The 23,054-nt window shown below is 44.3% G+C and overlaps 2 protein-coding genes and 1 long non-coding RNA gene across 4 annotated transcripts in view; 2 read left to right on the top strand and 1 right to left on the bottom strand.

The window, feature by feature from the left end:
• Positions 1 to 283: 283 nt before the first annotated feature.
• LOC109307534 lies at positions 284 to 20,632 on the bottom strand. Its single transcript, XR_002100290.1, has 3 exons — positions 20,485 to 20,632; positions 7,681 to 7,687; positions 284 to 294 (listed from the first exon to the last, which is right to left on the bottom strand). It is a non-coding gene; the product is annotated as an uncharacterized LOC109307534 (long non-coding RNA).
• On the top strand, positions 13,592 to 17,065 carry LOC109307532 (ankyrin-3-like). Its single transcript, XM_019531520.1, has one exon. It carries the CDS (start codon positions 13,993 to 13,995, stop codon positions 16,255 to 16,257), a length of 2,265 nt encoding a protein of 754 aa, XP_019387065.1. The 5' UTR covers positions 13,592 to 13,992; the 3' UTR covers positions 16,258 to 17,065.
• Positions 18,894 to 23,054, top strand: part of MYSM1 (Myb like, SWIRM and MPN domains 1) — a 28,912-nt gene continuing 24,751 nt past the window's right edge. For both annotated transcript variants that reach the window (XM_019531519.1, XM_019531518.1), the window contains exon 1: positions 18,894 to 18,987. In XM_019531519.1, coding sequence (XP_019387064.1) covers positions 18,914 to 18,987 — 74 coding nt within the window. In that variant the 5' untranslated portion in view covers positions 18,894 to 18,913. The remainder of the gene's footprint in view (positions 18,988 to 23,054) is intronic.

Raw genomic sequence — 23,054 nt, 5'->3', positions numbered from 1 at the left:
ACCCCTGCAACCGTACTCTGTGCGTCTAGTGTAGCCTTTCAGGTCCACCTACGCAAACCCCACTCTGCACACACATGTGCAGCCCTTCAGGCCACCCCTGCAACCCTGCTCTGTGCATCTAGTGCACCCCTTCAGGTCCACCTATGCAAACCCTACTCTGCACACACATGTGCAGCCCTTCAGGCCACCCCTGTGACCCTACTCTGTGCGTCTAGTGCAGCGTTTCAGGTCCACCTATGCAAACCCTACTCTGCACACACATGTGCAGCCCTTCAGGCCACCCCTGTGACCCTACTCTGTGCACTCTAGTGCAGCCTTTCAAGTCCACCTACGCAAACCCTACTCTGCACACACATTTGCAGCCCTTCAGGCCACCCCTGCAACCCAACTCTGCATGGCTTCTTATACACTACATGCCCTCTTACTGGGGTCACTATACTGCTCACACACTGAAGCACTTTGCCCTCTCACTGGGGCCACCACTCAGTCCCCCTTCACTGGGGCCTAGGGGTCTTACACCCCATGGGGCTCAGGTATATGTAGACATGCCTGGCCCTTTTTCTGTCCCTACTGCTGGGTTACCCACCAGGTTGTTGGTGCTGGGGCTATAAGGTGCCCCATACTTGCCTTTCACTAGGGAGGCAACTGGTGTGGCACTTCCTGGGGACCCCCCAGTCACAGACAACCCCACCACACCATCCATCCCCAGCAGAGTGGAGTTTTAAATCATTCCCCAAGACCAGGAACCTCCTGACAGCTCCATAATTCCTGCTCTGTACCTCTAAGATGTTATATGAGCAGCAGCTCCAGCTGGGCGATGTTCCCCCTTGGCTGCTAGCAGCAAACTGCTGGCTGCTCTGCTCAGGCCTGCTCTTATTGCCGGCATCTGAGCCCTCTTTCCCAATCAGGCAGCCTCCTGGTGGCCGTGGGACCCCTGATTGGGAGTGCAGCCACCTGCAGGCTGCTGTGCTGCTTGGTCTAAGCCTTCAAAGTGGCAGGCACCAAAGATGCTCTGCTACACCCACAATTCCCTTTTTCATGGCTGGGCCTCCCAGAAATGACAGCATTTAAAATGGTAGCATCAATGGATCAGGCCCAGAAGGGTAAAGTTCCAAATACTTAAGTTTCCATCCACATAGTAAATTTCTCTCTATTCGATATAGCAAAATTACTGACACTTCTCATCAAAATCCCCAACTGTCATTTCTACACTATTGCAAATACATTCTCCCACAGCCTTATGAGCTTCAGTCACCCTCGCAGGAAAGCTGGGAAAAATACTGTGCCAGCCAGAAAAAAAAGGAGACTGTTTGTTTGGTATAAATGGGGAAGAGACCCAATCAGGGAAAGGCAAAATCCTGCACCCCTTCCAAAATATACTGCTACCTCTCTGTTCTCCCCGAAGAGGAGATACTGTGAAAGAGCTAGTGAAGCTGTGAGTGGGAAGGTAGAAACCAACAGAATTGTGAAGAAAGAAAGAAAACGGGCCCAAATCTGGAATAACTGGACTGCTTGCCAGTGGTCTGTGGGCGTATCTCCACTGCATTTGTGTAGCGTATTTGGTAGATATAACCATACTAATTTTAAGCGGTTAGCTTAGGTAACAGTACCAATCAAGATATGTCACCAAAGCCTGGGCTATACAAACCTGCTGGAGACCCTATGCATTTATTTGGCTGGTTAGCCCACACTGGAATCCATGCCCCCATGTCTTCACTGGTGTCGTTACTCAAGCTTACTGAATTCAGGACCACATATGCTGCAATCACACCTCAAGATTGCAGTCAAGTCTGTAAGAAGGAACGAAAGAGTGGGTTCTGCTGGGGATGGTGCTGCGACGGAGGAGTCTGAAATGAAAGAGTCTCTTAGATGAGACTGCACATGGATTGCAAAGTGATGGAAACTGAGGGGGCAGCCAGGCCATGTCTTTCCCTTGCTGCACAAATCACCATTTGGATGGAAACTGAAGTAGGAAGAGAGAATGGCTTGGGAACAAACAGACTTGCTGGACTTTCACAGGTGCAGCTGAACAGAGAAAGATGTTTTGGGAAGTGCCAAGGAAAGCAAACACAATGATTTTGGAGGAGCTGTCAGGGCGTAGCGCTTTATGGAAGCCATCCAAACCGCCAAGGGTGTTTCTCTCTAAGTCAAACTGACAGCTAGGAAAATGGCTGAGGCCCATAGTTAGTAAAGCATTTAATCACATGGTTGAGAGTATTGTTTTGTCCATCTCTGCACAATAAAACAACTTCAATACACTGATGCTGTGCTGTAGTCATTGAGAATGTGACATGGATTAACTTTCAGTGGACATAAACATCTTCTTATAGTTAAGCAGATGCCTCAGTATTTTAGTGCATTAAAGTCTCCCTGAGGTACAAGGAGCCAGATGGTATCATCCCGAGAAATATATGAAGCTTCTTGGGTGATCAAGATAGAAATAACAAGTTAAATCATTCAGGTTTAGGATCCAGCCAGAAAACAGAGGAAGCAGTTTGTAAACAGCCTGGAGTAGGAGAGAGAGAGCCAGCACGTGGCATAAGTAACCACTCTAGCAGTGAGGCCACCTTTTGAAAGAGAGTAAGTTTCTCATATCTGTTGATTGACTAAATAAGTACTCAAAAAAGCTTTATGAAGCAAATAATTATTGAACACTATTATGCTAGAAGAGTTAAATGTAATGTTGTTTTACAACTGTGAAGTGAAGGCAACTTATAGAAGTAAAATTAATGATAACTAGGAACAAGAATGGGAATAGGCCCCCCCAAGAAATATTGACCTAAACGGAACAGGGAAAGGGTAAAACGAAGCAACTCACATTATTGTTTTTCAGGAAAAGGAAAGAAAAATACTGTGATTTTAAAAGATTCAAAACTGCAGGTATAGAAAGTGTTAAGTTAGTTCCCAGCTGAATTTGAATTGTTTAAGCAACTGAAATGTGTTGAAGAGATGGAGATGGTTGGGTAGATCTTACAGAGATGGATAGTTAAATATGAAGGAAATATTAATCAAATACAAGTGGAATTTTAATGTGTTATTTGATTTCTGTTTAATGTGAAAGAATGGCAGAAACTCTAAGAATGGGACTCTGGACAAAAAGATAAGTCAATTTACAAGTACAACTGCCACTGTTGAGAAATCTCCCTTTAAGCTGAATTGCCTTGTTTCTTCATATTGGGATGAACATGATTAGCTAGCGAAGAACCTAGCTGCAGTCACCTGGAAGATGGGATGCCGTGCACCCTCAGCAAATATGCAGATGTCATCAAGCTGCGGGAAGTAGTATACATGCTGGAGTTTAGGGCTAGGATTCAGAGCGATCTCAACAAATTGGAGGATTGGACTGAAAGAAATGTCATGAGGTTCAATAAGGAGAAGTGTAATGTTCTGCACTTGGGGTGAAACAATCCTATGCACCGGTTGGGGGCTGGCTGGCTGGGCAGCAGCTCTGCAGAAAAGGACCTGGGTGTTACAGTGGACAAAAGGCTGGCCATGGGCCATCAGTGTGCTCCTGTTGCCAAGAAGACTAATGGCATACGGGGCTGCACTAGTAGGAGCATTGCCAGCAGATCAAGAGAAGTGATTCTTCCCCTGTATTTGGCACGGGTGAGGCCACATCTGGAGTCCTGTGTCCCTCACTGCAGAAAGGATGTGGATGAATTGGAGAGAGTCCAGTGGAAAGCAACAACAATGGTTCAGGGGCTGGGGCACGCAACTTAGGAACCAAAGCTGAGGGAACTGAGCTTATTTAGTCTGGAGAAGAGAAGCCTGAGAGGGGATTTAATAGCAGGCTTCAACTACCTGAAGGGGGTTACAAAGAGGATGGAGCTGGACTGTTCTCAGTGGTGACAGATGAAAGAACAAGGAGCAATAGTCTCAAGTTGCAGCAAGGGAAGTTTAGGTTAGAGATTAGGAAGACCTTTCTCAAGAGGAGGGTGGTGAAGCACTGGAACAGGCTACCCAGAGTGGTGGTGGAGTCTCCACCCTTGCAAGTTTTAAGACCTGGCTAGACAAAGCCCTGGCTGGCTTGATCTAATTGGGGCCGGTCCTGGTTTAAGCAAGGTTGCATTAGATGACCTCCTACGGTCCCTTCCAACGCTCACTTTCTATGATTCTATGAATAACAGTTGATTCTGTCTTTAATGTCTACTCTCCTAATTATGTAACCAAAGCCGCTATCTGGTGTTACTGGAACCTAGTGACTTGCTGCCATTATAACTGGAGAGTCAGTGAATCTTTCAGACTAATTATGAAACCATATTTCTTACTGGAATGAATAATGATGATGTGGTTGTCTACACTGAGTTCAGAAAGCCTTGTAATTGTATTTCTTTAGCTTCTGCAAAGAAAATCCAGCTGTGGAACTAATAAAAACTACTTTCAAATCCTTCTGACAGAACAAATAAAACTCATCTACAATTTACTGTAAATGGATTTCCTCGGAAGGAGGCAGAACCTAAGGGTGGGGAGAACTTGACGTAGTTCCACTTTATTAGCAAGACTTCATTTAGGTAAATGTCTGCACTGTGTCCAATATTTGACATCTAGCTGTAATAACTTAATAAATAATAGCAATTAAAAACCTGGTTTATGGCACGGTAAAACATTGTTTCCTTTTAAAGTCATGGTAGATAGGTCTCTAAAAATACCTATGGACATTCTGTAAGCACAAAGGACAAATTTCACTTGCATACTGATATTAAGCTATAGTAACTTACTTGGAGATAATTGCTCTAGAATTACAGAGCATAAAGCCTTTTGTGGAAGTCATCTAGCGCCATTGCGTTCCTTTTCTGGGAATAAACACAGGCAGAAAGGTCAGCCCAGTGAATTCAGGAAATCCCAAGAGGATCTTGGCCTTACAGGGTTAAACAGGGAACTCTTATAAAATATTTCCTGCTGCATGATTTCACTGACAAAATGTATGTTCCTGACTCAAACCCGCAAGAGTTTGTTTGGTTTTAAATGGAAAGAAAAAAAAATCTGCCCATTTTGAAAAAAAACCAAATTGGCACTTGCTTTATTTGGTTTTGCTGATCCTTGAAGCTGCCTCAGCATTTAGAAACCTAATACTTTTGCATCATTTAAATTTTATGCTAATGATTCGGCTGCCAGTATTCTGCTGTAACTGCTTTATGTTGAGGCTTGTCAAACACTGAAGCCAATTTTAGTACTTCAAAATTAGTAATATCTACATATTAGAATGCATTGGCTTCACTGACTCAGTTTTAAAACTATATCAATTAAACCAGTGCAGCTTGTGTGTGCACACGGCCTAGGTAAATAAATATTAAGAACACGTATAGAACAACATAAACATTTCACAAAAGAATTAGTGCTAATCATAGTGAATTAGGGGTCTCATGTTTATATTTCCTTGCTTTTGAAAAGTAGCTTTTGTATTTGGAAAAATACGACTACATTTCCAACTGCATTCATCATCATAATGATTTAAAAACTTCCATTTTTTTTAGCATTTTGTAATTAGTTTCCATACCAGTTAGCATATTTCCAACATAAAATATGTTATCTCCTGAATGGAGGCAAAACTATAAGCTGCAAAACTTCAGGTCTTTTTTTCTTTAGATTTATTACTTAGTTTCTCAAGAAAGCATTTGGCAACACGACTCCACTTAGAAAAGGACATTTAAGAGAGTAACATCTGATAATTTAAAATAATGAACTATACAACATGGTTTCAGCGCTATTTAATTTTTCCTTAATCAGTCCAAAATGGAAATGATAATGTACTGTTTCTCTCTATACATATGGATTTAATACTCAATCATCATTTAACTGCAATATGTCAGGTCCCAGTCTCACACTGAAAGACTGTTTTGTCTCTTTATCAGTTTACCTATGATGACTCTAATGCAGGATCAGAGTCTTAAGGCGTTAACTGTAATCTTCATTATGCATGTGTACACTGACTAACAAATGGAGCTACCTCTCCTCATTCCTTTATAATTAAATAGAATATAGGATTGCATTTGGAAAGAAAGAGTAGCAATTTAAATACAAACAGAACGAAAGCACACCAGTCATGATAGCATTACTTACTAATCTTAAAGCAAGCAGCGGTGTACTACGACCTGAATAGAACAGCGTCCCTGCTTCAGTGAGTTTGCAAAATATGTCCCTAATTTTTCTTTGAAATTTGTTCAGTAAGACCCTTGAACCCATTCAGTCCACACTGCAAAAATCCATATCAGACCCTACACCAAGAACCGGGCATCAGCTAAGACACAAGAAACACACTTGACAGTAGGCCATGAGCCAGGGGACGAACAGAATTATGACAGTAAAAGCACCAGTTTGAAGTAAGGGTGGATAAAGGATTCCTAGGACCCAAGGCCCAGAGAGCATGAAGCCCAAAGACACTTGCCCTGACCACTCACTACCCAGAACAGAAAATTGCCCCTTACAAAAATCTTGGAAGACTGGGTTGGCATTGCACAGGTCCTCCAGCAGCCAACAGGGTGCTGATAGCACTGCCTGCTGTGTCTGAACGGCTCCAGACTGGTGAGCCTGAAGTATCAGGTGGCCCGGGGCCTGGGTCATTATCCATCCCTGGCTTTAGACTGTCCATTGCCTTTAACAGGCTTTCACTCAGGTTCATGGTGTTAACATATAGGCTCAGTGATGTAGCACTGTACTAGTGGGTGTTGCTTTTAAAATACCAGCAGGTGGCCAAGATTTCTCCAAATCTAGGCCCTACTTCTGAAATCCAGTTGGAAATGTGAATAAGCAAAAGCCGGGGCACTGCAAAATGTCCCTCTTTACTTTTCACCTGGTTTTCTTTTGGGAATTTGTAGGCTCAGCATGGTGTTTGGTTTCTCTTTCTGAAATACAGCCTACCTCCTCTTCAGATACTGCGGCAATGGGAGCCAAATACATTCTGATCATAATAATAAACTCTCCTAACACAGAGGGTATTTAGCTTTTGGATTCAGATATACAGTACAACTTCAACTAGACAAGCCAGGAGCAAACCTCCAGGCACCCCCAAAAAAGTTAAGTGCTTGACCCATATCTGTTAATTAGCATTGATTATTTCAAGGTATTGCGTATTCTTCATGAACACCAGATAACGGTGTGGGTTCTGCATCTCTTACAGACTAGTTTTTCTGCAGCAGAAATGTTTTCAATAAATAGTTGGCGTTACCACAGACAATTGTCTTGCTTAACTGAAATTAAAATACACTTTGGGAAATATTAACACCACCATTTCACTCACCGTTGATATTTAGATGTTTGGCTTTCCATCAGTTTTATCAGGAAAATACCCCAGAGAACGTAAGAAGTTATTGGAAGTCGTTTGCTTGCATTACATGTCATTTAAACAGAAGACAGTAACCACAGCTGGAGCTGGATGATTAGTTATAGAGTGCCATGCCAAGTTCTGCCCACTGAACTTGCTCTATGGAGAAACAGTGACCTCTGCTGATATTTTCAAGTAAAAGATCGTTTGCCATCGTGCTGATTTAATATTTTGAAGGTGTGATTTATTCTGGATCCCCTTAAAATATTTAAAACGTTGATATAAATAAAAATCAAATTAAAATAAATATTTATGGTGATGCTCATAAGTTACAAGTTAGGGGAAAAAAACCCCTGTGCGATAAGAATTCAAAAGGTACCATTTCCAAGCCCCATCCACCCAGCTACACTTGACTGAACAGAAAACCTGCCTCACATGGCAAAAACAAGCCCTGAAAAGGGAAAGTAATTAAGCCCAGACCACAAATATGGACCTCTACTATTAAGTAGTAAGGGCCTGTTTAGTAAGTTCAGGATTGGCACTGGGTTATGCAGTAAACAATAAAGTGCCAATTTCTGGTCATGCAAGCAGCAGTGTTAGTAGCTTTGGGAGCCTTAGCATAGGTGAACTGCTGACAAGGGCTGTCCAACTGGTGGCCCCCGGGGGGTTAACCTGCAGCCCTAGTCCCGACACCACTGTCCCGATTGCTCTTCTGCTACGGTCAGTGGAGTCTGTAGGCTCCCCCTTCCTGATCCAGGTTTCCATTCCTACCCCTGCCTCTAGGGCTGGGACAGCATGGCAAAGCACACAGGACAGAACCGCTGCATTACAGGATTACTTTTAAAAAGCATAATCTTCAAAAAGTAGTCCATAAAACAACAGTATTTCCAGATATTCTCTTACTTTCCCTAACAAACCCGAGACTCTTGTCCCAGGAATAAATATTACCATGATCATGACAAATAGGATCATAGTCTCAAATGTATGGTCCAGTACTTTAAAGAAATATAATATGTGACAAATCATGAGTTGAATTCAGTAATTAATACATATCATTTTATTATGTTTTTTTCCAATATAATGAAAATAGCCTTCCTCCCAACAGAGCTAGTTCATAAATCGTTCAGATGTTCCACCCAGAGGCTACCTGGGTTTACTGCACCATTGATTTACTGAACATATTTAGAAGTAAAATCACGTTATATCATATTAGGAAAGTATCAGGACATTGACCAAGCTACTCAAGATTATTATAACTTCTCTCTCTTTTTCTTTTAATGAGTTCCAAGTAATTTTGTGCAACATAAGGTAAAGGTAAAACTTGGCATGTGCGCAATGCTGTTCATCTCTGGGTCTCAAAACACATGCCTATGTACTAGTAGGCAGCATCCCGTGCTATTTCTGCACATGCAAATTCCAAAATTGAAAGCAACATAGCTGCATTATAGCAGCAGTGAACATGGACTATTAATCTATGCTGAGAAGCAAAGACCAGTAGTATTAACCCCATTTTACAGATATGATAATTAAGACACAGAGGTCCTGACTCAGCAAGACTGAAGTGAACTCCTTGTGTTTAAGATTAGATGCATGCTTAAATACTTTGCTAATCTGGGGCCAGGAATAAAGTAATGGGCAGATTATAGAATGAGTTCCTAGTAGATTTGGGAAAAGAATTCAGATCTATTGACTCAAAAGTCTCAACCCATCTATAGCTGTCTCCATGATGTAGTACAGGGTGATGGTTAATTTAGTGATATAGACGTTACTGTCCACAATGTAGAACAGTGATTCACAACCAAGATGCTGGGGCACTCTGTGGTGCCATGAGGTCCTTTAAAAAGCACTGCTGGAAGTATAAGATAAGCAGATAAAGACAGGCTTAGATTCTCCCTACCTGGAACCTCTGCAAGGAGGTAAGCACTGAAATAAATACATTTGTTTTTAAATGGGGTACTCGTCAACTCACAAAAGTTATGGTGCCTTGAGTCTAACAAAGGGTGCCTTGAATCTATAAAGTTTGAGAATGAGTATAAGAAATTACTGTGCTCTAAAACTAGCTGCCAAATCTGCCAAATAGATGTCTGGCTGGCTGTCAAAATATATATTTAAAAAAACCTTGCCTTTTACTGCCTACTTCATAAAATCGTGTTTCTACTAAAATAATCTTTATAATTGTACTGTGGAAATTAAAAAAATCATAGAACTAAAAATTATTAAAAGTAATGTTGTAACCACACTAAATATACTACTCAGAAAATATTTTAGAGGCAGTGTGATTCAGTGGAAAGGGCAATGTACTTTAAGGCAGGAGACCTGAGATAAAATCCTCACCTCATTGAAATTAATGGCAACCTCCCAGGTCTTAAATGAAATCAGGACTTCCTTTTTCTTGATTTTGATTCTCACTCTGCCCCTGGCTTGCTCTCTGACTTTGGGCAGATTATTTTAAGCTTTTTTTCAGTAGCTTCCCCCAGTCTTTAACATGGGGATAATAACACCTTTTCTCCTCTGAGATCCAGGGAAGAAATGCATTAGTAACAGTTCAGTGGAATGACTCCCTTACTTCAATTATGACACAACTTTTTTCAAGCTTGGTGCTTTATTTACTTTTACTCCAAACATTACACACTGGCCGTGTCTACACAAGATGCTGACTGCACAGTAGCTTGTTCATGGATGACTGGTGTCACCTTAGTTGGACAGGGGGCATATGCTCCCCCTGTGACCAGTCCCGCTGACCTGGGGTGGAGTGCCCCCCGCAGCCTGTGGGCAATCCTGCGGACCAGGAGCAATATATGTGGGACCCACATTTACTGATGAATAAAGTCTCAGTGAATATGTTGTGAGAATGTTGAATGTGATCATGAGTTAAATATAAGATTTCATTAAATAGGCCATCATTATAAGGAAAGCATAAATACGTGACTCTATGACTATAAGCTGGAGCCCACTTACACTCCAGGTCTATTATACAATAAGCATTTAACCCTTGTCTTCATTGCTAATGACTTTTTTCTAGAACATTTCAAAAAGCACCAATTGAAAAAAATGGAAAGTTATAATGTAGTGATTTGGCCCTTTTTCAGATTTCTGTAACAAGGGATCTAAGAGAATCATAGGTTGTAAACAGTTTTATGTGCACAGCTTCACTGGAGAGCCTTTTTATTTGTCCTTTGTTGGATAGTACAGCAGTGTTTGACCTCATTCCACAATTCAGAAAACCTATCTCCCACTTAATCTTCAGGGCAGGAATTAGGGCAGAGACCCAGCCACATCCACAGGGGAGACCCACGCTGCTCACACACAAATCCCCATGGTTTCCTGGCAGTTTAAAGAAGTGTGACATAGTGGTATAGTGCTTGTGGAGGATTATAGGAGGACACCAGCAGACCTAAGGCCTTGTAACAGGGAATCCTAGCCCTGTTACTGCCCCTTTAAAACCCGAATCTACAGGAACACTAAGCATCAGGAGGGTAGGGGTTAATAGCTCAACCACCCAGGCCAGTCAGCTGACAGGAAGGGGATAGGCCTCTAGGCACATATAAACCCCAGGGCTGAGGCTGACAGGAGGAGGTCTCTGGCAAGCGGTCAGGGCAAGAGAGCTCCTGCATGGCAGAACTACCCAGGAATGCTGTGGCCAGACTGTTACTGTGGCTAATGAGGCTCCAGGAGCCTACAAGGTACCCGGAGTTGGGGGTGCTCAATAAGTGAGGAGCAGTTTGGGATTTTTTAAGGAGCTGGAGTGTGACTTGTATTATGTTATAGCTCAGGGGCTCCTATTTATGCTATTGTTTTATCTGGTGCACTGGGCTGAGGCTATTTGGGGAGGAGAAGGCCTCATTGGGACATAGGACTATGCAACGCCCCAGCGCTGGGGGTGGGGGTGCAGTGACAGGGGATGATCAGACCCCAGTGCTGGGGGGGCACTGCAACAGGGATGATCAGACCCCAGTGCCAGGGGAACCAGCACCAGGAGGCGCAGAGGCAGGAAGCAGACCCCGGCGCCAAGAGGCACAGTGACAGGGAGTGAGTTGACCCAATGCCCTAGGGCGTAGGTCAACAGTTATGTACCGTTTGCAAGGTGTGGACCACTGTGTAGGGGAAACTTGGAGTGGTGGATAGTGACCCCCTAGCGTTGGGGTTGTAAATGGGCAGCCTCCCACCTGAGTAACATCATAACTATTGTTCTATCAAAGCATGGCAGGAGAGGCAGGCCAGGTGGGTAGCCCAGAGACAGAAGGTCAGGCCTACGTTAGAAAGGCCCAGGGATGGACCCCTGTCACAGATCTGTATTTAAAATTAGTCTTTGGCATTCGCTCTGACCCTAATAGGTGGTGAGCAGTGAAAGCTCAACATGATCTGAACACTGCTTTCCAACAGTAGTGTTGTCTGCTTCAAGAAGTTAGAAACATAGATTCACAGAAAGTGAGGGTTGGAAGGGACCTCAGGAGGACATCTAGTCCAACCCCCGCTCAAAGCAGGGCCATCCCCAACTAGATCATCCCAGCCAAGGCTTTATCTAGCTAGGTCAGAAAAATCTCCAGGGATGGAGAGTCCACAACCTCTTTGGGTCACCTGTTCCAGTGCTTTACAACCCTCTGCTTGAGAGAGTTTTTCCTAATATCTAACCTAAACTTCCCTTACTGCAACTTGAGCCCATTGCTCCTTGTTCTGTCATCTGCCGCCACTAAGAACAGTCTAGCACCATTGTCTTTTGAACCCCCCTTCAAGTAGTTGAAGGTGCTATTCAATGCCCCCTCAGTTTTCTCTTCTGCAGACTAAATAAGCCCTGTTTTCTCCACCTCTCCTCATAAAAGGTGTGCCCCAGCCCCCTCACCATTTTCATTGCCCTTTGCTGGACTCTCTCCAAATTGATTCTAAATGAAAAAGAAAATACTGGTGACTTTGAATTTTCAGAGAATGATACCAAAGGTCACATCAAACATGACCCAAACAATATCCAAACAAAATCCTAACGGAGTAGACCTAACCAAGAAAGCTGGAGCAAACCCTCTGTTCCACACAGAAGTCTATATATTGTGCTTAAGCACAAAAATAAAAATAATGAACAGTCCTGATCTGCATAACTGGTCAAAAAAGAACCCAACAAAGATCAATCCTAAATTGACAACATACTAAGCAAAGGCATTGCTAGCTAACGATAATGCAGTTCAACACACTGTGCTGCTCTTGCTTCCTTTAGCATTTGCTACTCAAGGTCCAGACCAAAAATCCAGAACATCCTGTAGTCATCAATTTAGAAAAGAACTAGTCAACAATTTAGTTGGGCAGAGTGTTGACAATCCACAACCTAGTCAAGCTGCAGTTTGTATCACGCTTCAGTAGTTGGAGTAGAAATCCTAGTTCAGTGCTGTTTGTTCGACTGGCAGTCTGCAGGTGACAGATGGCCTGCAGGCTCCTGCCTGGCTGCTATTCCCGTCACCCCTACTGCTGTGGGGCCAAGGTCTCTGGGGCAAGGCAGCATAGCAGGAAGGGGCCTGATGAGCATGCTGCCCATGAGATGGTGACAGCAAAGTTGGGGGTTCACACTGCCTGCATGGTGGAGGGGCTGAGATCCCTCCAGCAGGGGCACCAAATAGCCTGCATGGTGGGCAGCCTGTGCAAAGTGCAGCAGGCAGCCCCTGGCTGCTCAGAAGTTGGACAGCCCTGTCCTAGCTCGTCTGGTATCACTGCTGCACTTAACCCAGATCAAGGTAGCAAAGATGCCAGTTGCTTCCATGCTAGAAAAGCAGGAAAGTCAAAATCCTTTCTATAAATAGCTGCATCCTGTGTTGTCCAGACTATAAACAAAATTGACAATTAGCAATGGAAACAAATATAATTGCATAAATAGCGTATATAGACTAAAGCTGTGTGCCTTCATGGGATAGCCTAAACCTGAAAAATTGGTTCTTAAAACATTCTGAACATGTTATATCTCTTCATAAAACTATTATTAAAAAAAGGAATGGGGATGGTGGGGAGGGGAATCCAGTTGAACTAAACTACGATCAGGAGGACACACCACAGGTTTATGTGCCTTGGAGTTGTATCTGCTTGGTGATCTCAATGTTTAAAACAAATTTGAAATGCTGTATGCATGTTAAGGTCTTGTTTTACATGATTAATGCTTGTGCAGTGTTAGTCGTTATTTCAATTACTGTTTATTATGGGGCTCCTCCTTTGTAACTACTCATGTGTGCAATTTCATCTGACATCAAACAAAAGTAATGTAATCATAGCAACAGTAGTTAGGCTGCCAATTTTGTCATATCCAACAGAATGGACACATCCCCGCCTACCAGAAGCAAACAAAGTTTTTTTTCTTTACCAAAGAAGAATGTGATAAGTAAATATCTGCTGTTTAAATGTGAATTTCACAAAAGCATTTTTGCCTCAATTTTATTAGAAAGCATTTGTAAAAAATAGCCATGTGGGACAGAATATACTAAGTTGGTTGCTTCCGGTTTTGTCATGCTACTCGATTCGCCTTGTTGCTAAGGAAGAGCAAAGGGGATCAGAGAACTTCAAACAAAAGTGGTAAAGTAAAAGTGAGGCCTTTGGGATTTCTTATGGGGTATCCTTCAGTGCTTGAGCTGCAATTTGCTGGCTCAGCACCTTGTTAGGAATGAGCCTATGAAATAATGGGATCCTGTTTTGCTGTTTTGTATTCAAGCTCCAACTTCAGTGGACGGTTTAATCTGTTTTGGTGAGTTAACCATATCATCATGCATTCGACCAGCTTGTTTACAAATCCATATGCAGTAGAAGTCCTACAGACAAAAAAAGAAGAACTGGTGGAAGGCATTAACAATCCGGACCATCTTCTTAACTGGTTGATAACCAATGGTATCTTTACACCAGAGAAAAAAATGGTTCTGTCGTACTACAGAACACGGATAGAAAAGAACTCGCGGGTTTTGGATATCCTGGCTTCTCAAGGTGAGCGAGCTTGCAGGCTGTTTTTTTATCCGTGTTTAAAACAAGTAGAGCCAAATCTGTACAACAGTGTGAGGAGATATGTCAGTGATGTAAATGAAAGTATCGGTGATGCTAGAAGACAGCTAGTAGGGTACCTACTTGAAAAGGACAAGGATTGGATTGAAAAGTCCAAAGAGCAACACACAGTGAAGACAGATATCCCTAGACAGATAAAGAGAAAAAGGGTTATTAAAGAAAAAGTTAAAGAAACACAAAGTTTGCCAGCAGCAAAAACGAAAAAGGACCATTCTGATACTATTAGTATCTTTGGTGCAGCTGCAAAGGGTGATCTTTCTAACCTAGAGAAAATGCTGAAGGAGAATGATATTAATGCAGTAAACGCCTCATATGAAACACTCCTCCATATTGCAGCTGCTAATGGTCAGATTGCAGTAATGGAGTATTTAATTAAAAAAGGTGCTAAGCTAGAAGTGAAGGATAGTCAAGGGAAAACACCACTCCACAGGGCTGCTGAAAAAGGCCACGATGATGCAGTGAAAGTGCTACTCCAAGCCGGTGCCTACATATATAGCTTAGATGAAGCAGCCAAAACTCCACTTCATTTGGCTGCACAGAACCACCACAGTCATATATTGAACAGGATTCTGAAAGAAGAGGCAAAGCGTTACAGGAACCAGCACAGCTTCTTGCACATGGCAGCTCTGAAAGATGACAGCAGTTTGGCACAAATGATTTTAAAGAATGGTGCCACAGTTGATGCAAAGGATGAGAAAGGGCAAAGTGCTTTGGGCTACGCTGTTTCCCAGGGATTTGAGAAGACTGTAAAAGTACTGCTCGAAGCTGGAGCCAGCATCGATTCCCATATAATTGATGTGGCCTTCAATAGTAACAACCAATCCATTTTCGAAGTACTGTTAGAATATTTTAAAGGTTTGTCCCCTGACACAATGGTGTCAGCTCTTTTTAAAGCTGTCCAGAAGAACCTGCATGGCATCGTAGCAGCTCTAGTAGACAAAGGCACAGATATCAATGTCTACAACGAAATGGGGTACACGCCTTTACTCATGGCTTGTGAACTGGGTAAAACAGAGTCTGCAGAAGTTCTACTTGAAAAAGGAGCCAGCTTGAAGGAGAAGATGCCCAATTCAGACACGGCTTTACATCTAGCTGTTCAAGCTGGGGCAGTTTCCATCACTAGTCAGCTTCTAAGCAAAGGGATGAATGCTAACATCGCAAGCCAGGGAGATCAAACTCCACTGCACATTGCTGCATTTCATAATAAGGAAGCACTCGTTGACATATTAATCAATGCTGGGGCCAAAATTAACGCTGTCACAAAGGAGTTAGTCACTCCTTTACATATTGCAAGCCAAAGGGGTAATGCTGATGTTGCTCAAAAACTGCTGCAGCATAAAGCCAATGTTAATGTTAAGGATAAGCAGTCAAAGACACCCTTACATCTTGCTACTGAGTTAGGAGATCGTGCAATGATGGAGTTGCTTATTAATTCCAATGCTGACATCAATGTCACAGACAAGGAGAAGAAGACGCCTCTTCACATGGCAGCTATGGGAAATGATCTCAATATAGTTAAACTTCTATTAGCCAAAAAAGCCAGATTTGGAGTTAAGGACATGGATGGCTGCACACCAATGCATTATGCAAGCATCAAAGGCAATGCAGAGATCGTAAAACTCCTCCTGATGGAAGGGAAGAATAAGCATGTTGATGACAAAAATATCTGGAGAAAGACTCCACTGCATCTTGCAGCAGAACACGGGCACAGTGACTTGATAAATTTGTTATTGAGCCATGGGTCAGCCATTAATGCTTTAGATAACAACAAAGATACCCCACTGCACTGTGCTTGCAAGGCTGGTCATTTTAACTCTGTAAATTCACTTGTAAGCTGGTCTCAGGGAGAGAAAGCAAACTTACAAGCCACTAACAGCCTCAGAAAGACACCACTGCAAGTAGCAGAATTTAACACAACTGAAAACCAAGCTCAGATTGTAACATTTTTGAAAAAGAAAATGTTCATAACAAAATGAATTTATAGGAGATACAAATAAAACTATGTACCAGTATTTAAGTAAAAGATTATTGGTTCATACCACCCGCGTGGTAGCATATTGCTTTCTTAGTTCAATCTGTTAAATTTTATCTGTATAAAAGGCATCATATTGACAAGGGCAAGGAAAACTAAAAAGAATGCTGGGGCTCATATAATGATTGCTGAAAGAAAAGAATCTATTTTTAATCTACAAAGTGATGCCAACCTTCCAGATTTTATTATATATAATAATATATTGCGCCTTTCTTGAAGCATGAGCTTTAGCAGTTATGCATGTAAAAATTCCATCTTTTATTTTAAATCATAAGTTTCTCGCTATTGTGTTTTTGGAGAAAACCTTGAAGATGTGGACACCACCGACTCAAAAAACCAAAATGGAAATAAGCCGCATGAATTTACTTCTAAAATTCCCAGGAATTTTCAGATATTCATGATTTTTTTTGAGCGTGACATTATTTTTGAATGGTTGGAATCAGCAATGCTCTGCTAGAAACCACAAGTTAAAAAGTAAAAAATTTGCTTAGTGTTGATGGATAATATTCATGATTATGTTTAGTTTAATTATAAAGCTACCATTTGGTTAAATCATACTTGTATTAAATTGCCTCTTTAATGTTAGAAATATATAATTACAAAATTAATTTCCATTTTAATTATTATGCCACTTACTTTCTGCAGCTCTCTGGAGAACTGCATAACTAATGACAATGGTCAGTTCTTCTGTAGTTTATAAGGAGTTCGTCTTTCAAGACCCCCCATTCCAATATAGAGCTGGGATGCTTAGATTACCAATACTGCAATTAAACGTTTATTGGTTTAAAATAAAGTATTTCATTGGACTTCTCTCTTACATGGAGGTATTTCTATTTCTTGTCGACTGTGAAAAATCTTATTTTTTTTAAGAAAAAGGCCTGATTTTCTTCCTGATCATGATCCTTACCTTTGCAAAGTTTGACTTTGCCATCATTGGCTACATCCCGATGAGTATGACCGTGTGGTATGTGGCACTGGAGACACATCTGCAGTGCCACATGCTGCACATTCAGCTGTTCTCTGCACTGCAAGGTAGTGGTGCAGGGTGGGTTTTTGACCCCCAGGGATCTCGGGGTCAAAAAAACCCATGCAAAAAAAAAAATTGCAGAGAAGCACATGCGGGGGCAGCATGCACAGCCCAAAACTGGGGCCTGGTCGGCTGGAGCCACGCTGCAGCCCCAGCCCCAGAAGGCCCCAGGACCCCGGGTAAGGGTAACCCAAGGTGACCTGTCCAGGGGAACCTGCCATGCTCCAGAGGGCATGTGGCATAGGCGTTCCCTGCCCTGGGGACAAGTAGCAGTGCCACAAGGACAAACATCCGCACTCATGTGGATGCGGCAATTATGTCTATTTAATTAGCACAAAGAACAGAAAGTCTCTTACAGCCCTAACAAGTCAAAGCTGAAAAAAATACCTTTCAATATTCATGTTATTCCAAGAAATAGGGCTTGCTGCCGCCAGAGCACCATAAAATCCAAATGGCTTCTCACGGTCTAACCTCTCAGTATTTTCTTATGATACGTAATAAGTTTGGGTTCATAACGTCAGCCCAAGGGGAGCAGTGTCTTTGCACGTCCCGCAGGATACAGTTTTTGGAGGTCACTCCCCTGGGGCTGTAATAATTCATTTGTGCTGAGCCCCGCTGGGCTCAGAGGCACTCCCTACTGGGAAGGCCAACAGCAGGAGTGGTTTTCCACTTTTATTCGGAAGACAGTGCTGAGTCCTTCTACAAACCAGCAGGCCACAGCTCTTCATTTCCCCCGGGGGCGCTGGTTTGCAACCTTTTTTGACCCAAGGCAGCCCTTGACTCAGGCCTGAGCCCTTGGGGCTGGGGCACCTCACTTCTGAGTAGAAACTGAGGGAAACAGGTTGATTTAGTTTGCGGAAGAGATGACTGAGGGGGGAATTGAATAGCAGCATTTCATCACGTGAAGGGCAGCTGCCAAGAGGATGGGGCTGGACGGTTCTCAGTGGTGGCAGGTGACAGAACAAGGAGCAATGGGCTCAAGCACGAACACCGCGCACCCCCGAGGCTGGAGGGGCACGGCGGCCGCCCGCGGGCGGCAGCACCGACGTTGGTGGCGGTGACTGGGGAGCTCCCGCAGGCACCTGCGGCGGTAGGGAACAGGGGGGCAGGCGCCGACCTGCGATCAGTGACCACCCGCAGATGCCGCTAGCAGTGTTGGCAGCAATGGGGGGAGGGTGGCGATGGTGCTTTTGGCAGGCGGTGCACCGGCAAGCTCGGGGGGTGCACATGCACACCCTGTACATCACCAGTAGGCTCAGGTTGTAGCAGGGGAAGCTGGATATTGGGAAAACCTTAGGTTGACTATTGGGAAAACCTCTCACTAGGTGGGTGCTTAAGCACTGGAACAGGCTGTCTAGAGAGGCTCTCCCTGCTGCCCCCAAAGTCAGAGGCAGGGCTTGACATTCAGCGCCCCCCACGGCGCTAGGACCCAGCGAGGCCCCCCTCAGCGGGCGGAAAACGGGCAGCGACTTCGCCCCTTGTTTCCGCGCCTGCGCGGGGGGGGGTACCCAAGCGGAGGGGGCGGAGCGGGCCAAGCCGCGTCCTCTCGCGTGAGCCAGCGAGAGCGGGCATCATGGCGGCCGCGGAGGAGGCGGATGTGGATGTCGAGGGGGACGCGGCGATGGCGGCCGGCGGTGGGCAGCCGGGGTGAGCGCGGGCCTGGGAGCGGGTCGGGCCCGGCTGCTGCCTCCGAGCCTGCTTCTGCGTCCACTGGCCGCGGCGTTGCCAGGTCTTAAATGGCAAACGTATCGGAGCCGCCAAAGGACCGGATTTGCTGAAAAAAACATCGTTCACTTGGGGGGGGGAGTGCAAATGTGTGCAAATAAGTGTGCAAGTAGGTGTGATTGACTTCTTATTGCTCACTGTAAGATGCAAGTGAGTGAGGCCCAGGTTATCCATGTTATTTATTTGGAGGCAAGGAGTTGTGCTGGTCTCAGCCTCGTGGCCGTGTTTGGGGCCAGGAAGGGATTCGCCTCCACGGTCAGCTGTGGCCTGAGGGGGGAGTTTGCCTTCCTCGGTCGCGGGCATGGGTCTCGTGAGCCGAGACCGACGACGTTTCCCAGAAGGTGGACGTTGGTTTCCCTGTGAGCGGTCCAGGCATTAGGTCTGTTGCTTCAGGGGTGCCGATGGTAGGATTATGTCGAATTTAGGTTGGATAGGGATGATCCTGCCTCGGGCAGGGGGTTGGATTGGGGGGGTCTCTTCCAGCCCCAATTCTCTAGGTTTCTTTGGTTCTCTATGATACCCTCAGATATGGTTAATCGCTTACTGAATACAGCTTAAGTCACTTAGAAGCATTGCGTTTCCACCAAAAGCATTGCAGGGCTCCCAGTAGAAACCACGAGAGTATTAGGCATTCGACCAGTTTCTCCTGAAACAAAGATGGCAGCACTGGGAGGAAAACAGCCTCTCTCTGACCTGGTAGAGGTCTTTCCAGGGAGAGTTTCTCCTGGGAGAGTGAGTGCCTGGATGCTTCTCCCTTTGCTTGACTCCTCCTGGGGCTCAGGCAGAGTTAAGTGGTGGAGAAATGCTTCTCTGTGCCCTCCCAAGCCTAGTGAGGGAATGGCTGCTGTTTGTCTGCCCCCCCCCCCCCAGTCCAGGGAGGAATTTGAGTGGCGGGGAAAAGCTGCTGTGCCTCCAGATCAGGGTCGCCCTGATCTGGACAACGGGAATGGGGGGAGCGGTGTAGGCTGGCAGGAAAGGAAGATGCAGCTGCCTGCTGCTTTCCATCAGCTTTTGCATCAGAGTCCTGAAGGTGAGAAGCACTCCTTGCTCCCTGCCCACTCCTCAGACCAGGATCCTTGGCATGAGGAGCATGCACAGACTGTGCTGCGCTGCTTAGTCCGTTTAGCTCCTGGGCACTGGGAGCCAGGCAGAGTGAGCAGACGCTGGCCATTCCCTGTCCTATCCTGACACAGGGATCCTGGGTGTGAGGAGCAGGTTTTGCACTGCTGCTCCAGTCTTTGTCCCCCAGGAATGGGGGACTAGAGCAGGTAACCCTGTTCTGAAAAGCACAAGGGAGGGGGCATCTGCAGACTGAACACCTGTATTGCTTGCTTTCCTGCAAACATTTCTAGCAGTGAAAGTTTTGAATGAATGACTGTTCATGGTCTCAGTTGACTTAGCTGGTGGTGTTTAATGTACAGGCAGTCCTCAGACTTAGGACACAATCGGTTCCTGAAAACCATGTTTTAAGTCGAAATATTGTAACTCGGAACCCATTTTCCCATAGGAAACAATGTTATAAATGGGGGATTGGTTCCTGAACCAAGGCCCAGTACCCTGTTTTCACCCAAAATACCCCAAAATTTTGTACACTATCAATTATAGATGAGTAATATAGTTACATTAATGTATTTATATTGTAAATAGCAATCAAATTGATTTGGAAGGATTTCTTGGAGGTGACTTTGCTGGACTTTTTGATGGGTTCTTGGCTGGCGTCTTCACAGGAGTCTTGGCTACAGGTTTTTCTGGAGTCTTATCTGCTTTCTTAGAGAGAGTGTCCAAGGAAGTGTGGACAGATGTTCTCCAGGGAGATGGGCAACTCAGCAAACTTGTTCGCTGGTGTGGCTTGGCGTCAGATCAAGCGTAAAGTTGAAACTGATGTCAGAAAGTTGAAACAGGGTGACAATTTATAAACATTTTAAGTACGAAACGTTGTAACATGAAACATTGTAAGTTGAGGACTGCCTGTACTTAAGTAGTTATTTCTGTTACTGTAAGGCTTGTTCCTTAATTCCCTAAAGCAGGGACTTTCCAACTCCTTTTGCCATGTACTTTTTATCTGCAAAACATTTGTACTCATACCTCTGTCCCAGGTGTCTCTGTATGTCAGCTCCTTAGTTAGGAAGAGTGACATAGACATGAATACGTGGCAGCAATGTTACTCACTGTGTGTTGTTGACCAATCAAAAGCTCCACCATCATTATTAAAATTTTAAGTTTGTACCTTGTGGCAAAGCACCTTGTACCCCAGTTTGAATACTACTGCCCTAAATTATTGATTCTATCACAGTATGGGACTATATTATGAATAGTTTCATGCATAAGTTATCAGCTCTGTCTCATATTAAAGACAAAAATTGAATTTTAATTCCATATTATATTTCACTTACCAGTTTCCGTTTGGAAATTTTGGACCTTTATGAGGCAGTTTTTATTCTTGTTTTACAAATGGGGAAATCAAGGCATGAGGGTCAAGGGAAGACATGGGCTTTTTGTGCTGTTACAGTTGAAAGTAAAACTTCAGTCTTCTAAGGGCCTGGAAAGTTAATGGGGGGAGGGTGGTAAAATGAAAGAAATGAAAAAGAAAAAAAGAATGTTAAAAAGAAATTAGAGGAATAAGTTAAAGAATGTCTCACGCAACTTGGCTAGCTGGCATGTGCTCTGCAGGCTGTTTGCATGGGGTTGCCCCCCTACGGGTGGGAATGTCACATCCCTTGGGGCAGGAGAGAAACTTGCCCTGGAGTGGCATTACTTTAAGCTGCCTAAAGTGTGCTTAAAGCTAGTTTCAGGTGTTAATGTGTGGACAGTCCAGGGGTTAAGGTCCAGGAGCTGTCTAAAATTAATGTGTAACAAGGCCCTAGCTCCCAAGCAATTCTTATGTCTTTGTTTATCTATTTGTTTCACAAGTTCACTTCCACTTTTAATTTTCAGTCTCTCTCAGAAAAAAAAATTACTTTTACTAAAACAAATTGTTTCTGGCAGTACTTTACATGTGTATTTGCAGTGAGTAGGGAGGCACACAATTAATAAGGGCTCTGACCTGGGAAAGTATTAAAGAGAGGTTTGTTTTCTTGGGGTTACCCTTTATGTTTAGTAAAATGTTAAAGAATGGGTCTAGAGAATATAATACTATAATACTGCATTAAGTTTTGGATTGGATTCTATGTACTTCTCATGTGAATGAATACAAGTTACATTATAATTAGGGACCTATCAAAATTGAGGAAGCAGGCAGCTGACTTTGCTGGTCAGTCTCGGGGCCAGCCGCCATTTTTGTGGGCTTATCAGCAGGGTCCTCCCATGCCTGTGGCCAATGGGCTCTGGGATCCTGCCCTCTGCTGTAGATTGGCAGGTGGCCCGAAACCGCAGCTTGATTATAGGGGTGCATCGATAAAGATTTTCGTGGCAGATATGATAGCTGATTATTAACCAACCATATTGGCCAGTGCTGATCCTATAACCGGTTTACTTTAAAATGACATAAATAAGCTTTTTGTTTTTTGCACGCTCCAGTGGCCTCCTGTGTCGCGTGTAACAGTGTACTTGCACTTAAAAATGGCGGCTCAGCGAATGCGCTTTAGTTCAAGTGCCACTGCCACCATTTTTAAGCATGGGGGCGCTTATAAATGGAGTAGAGCCGAATGGAGCAAGGGCGGATGCGGGTACCTGATGTGGGCTCGAGGCTCTGCTCTGCTTCCTTTGCCCCAGGAGCTGTGTACTGGCCACATGCACAACTCGCTGCCCCCACTGCTGCTGGGCAGGCAGGGAGCACGTAGCTGGCTCCCACGGGAAAGGCAGCAGAGACCCCTGAGCCCACAGCAAAGAGCCTGCATCTGCTCTGTGCACGAATCTGGAGGGAGCACATCCCCCCACACAACTAGGGTTCTACAGGAACTGGCCGAGGTCATTGCGGGACCCCTGGCGCAGCTCTATGAGCACTCGTGGTGCTCTGGTGAGGTGCCGGAGGACTGGAAGAGGGCCAATGT

The sequence above is a fragment of the Crocodylus porosus genome, unplaced genomic scaffold (assembly GCF_001723895.1).
Source record: "Crocodylus porosus isolate Cpor-Errol unplaced genomic scaffold, CroPor_comp1, whole genome shotgun sequence".
Lineage (NCBI taxonomy): Eukaryota > Metazoa > Chordata > Crocodylia > Crocodylidae > Crocodylus > Crocodylus porosus.
Note: the sequence above shows the minus strand (reverse complement) of the source record. Positions and strands in the feature narration are given on the sequence as shown.

What these genes read in the sequence shown, in the direction of transcription:
- LOC109307532 (XM_019531520.1), top strand. Translation starts at nt 13,993, where the DNA reads ATGCATTCGACCAGCTTGTTTACAAATCCATATGCAGTAGAAGTCCTA.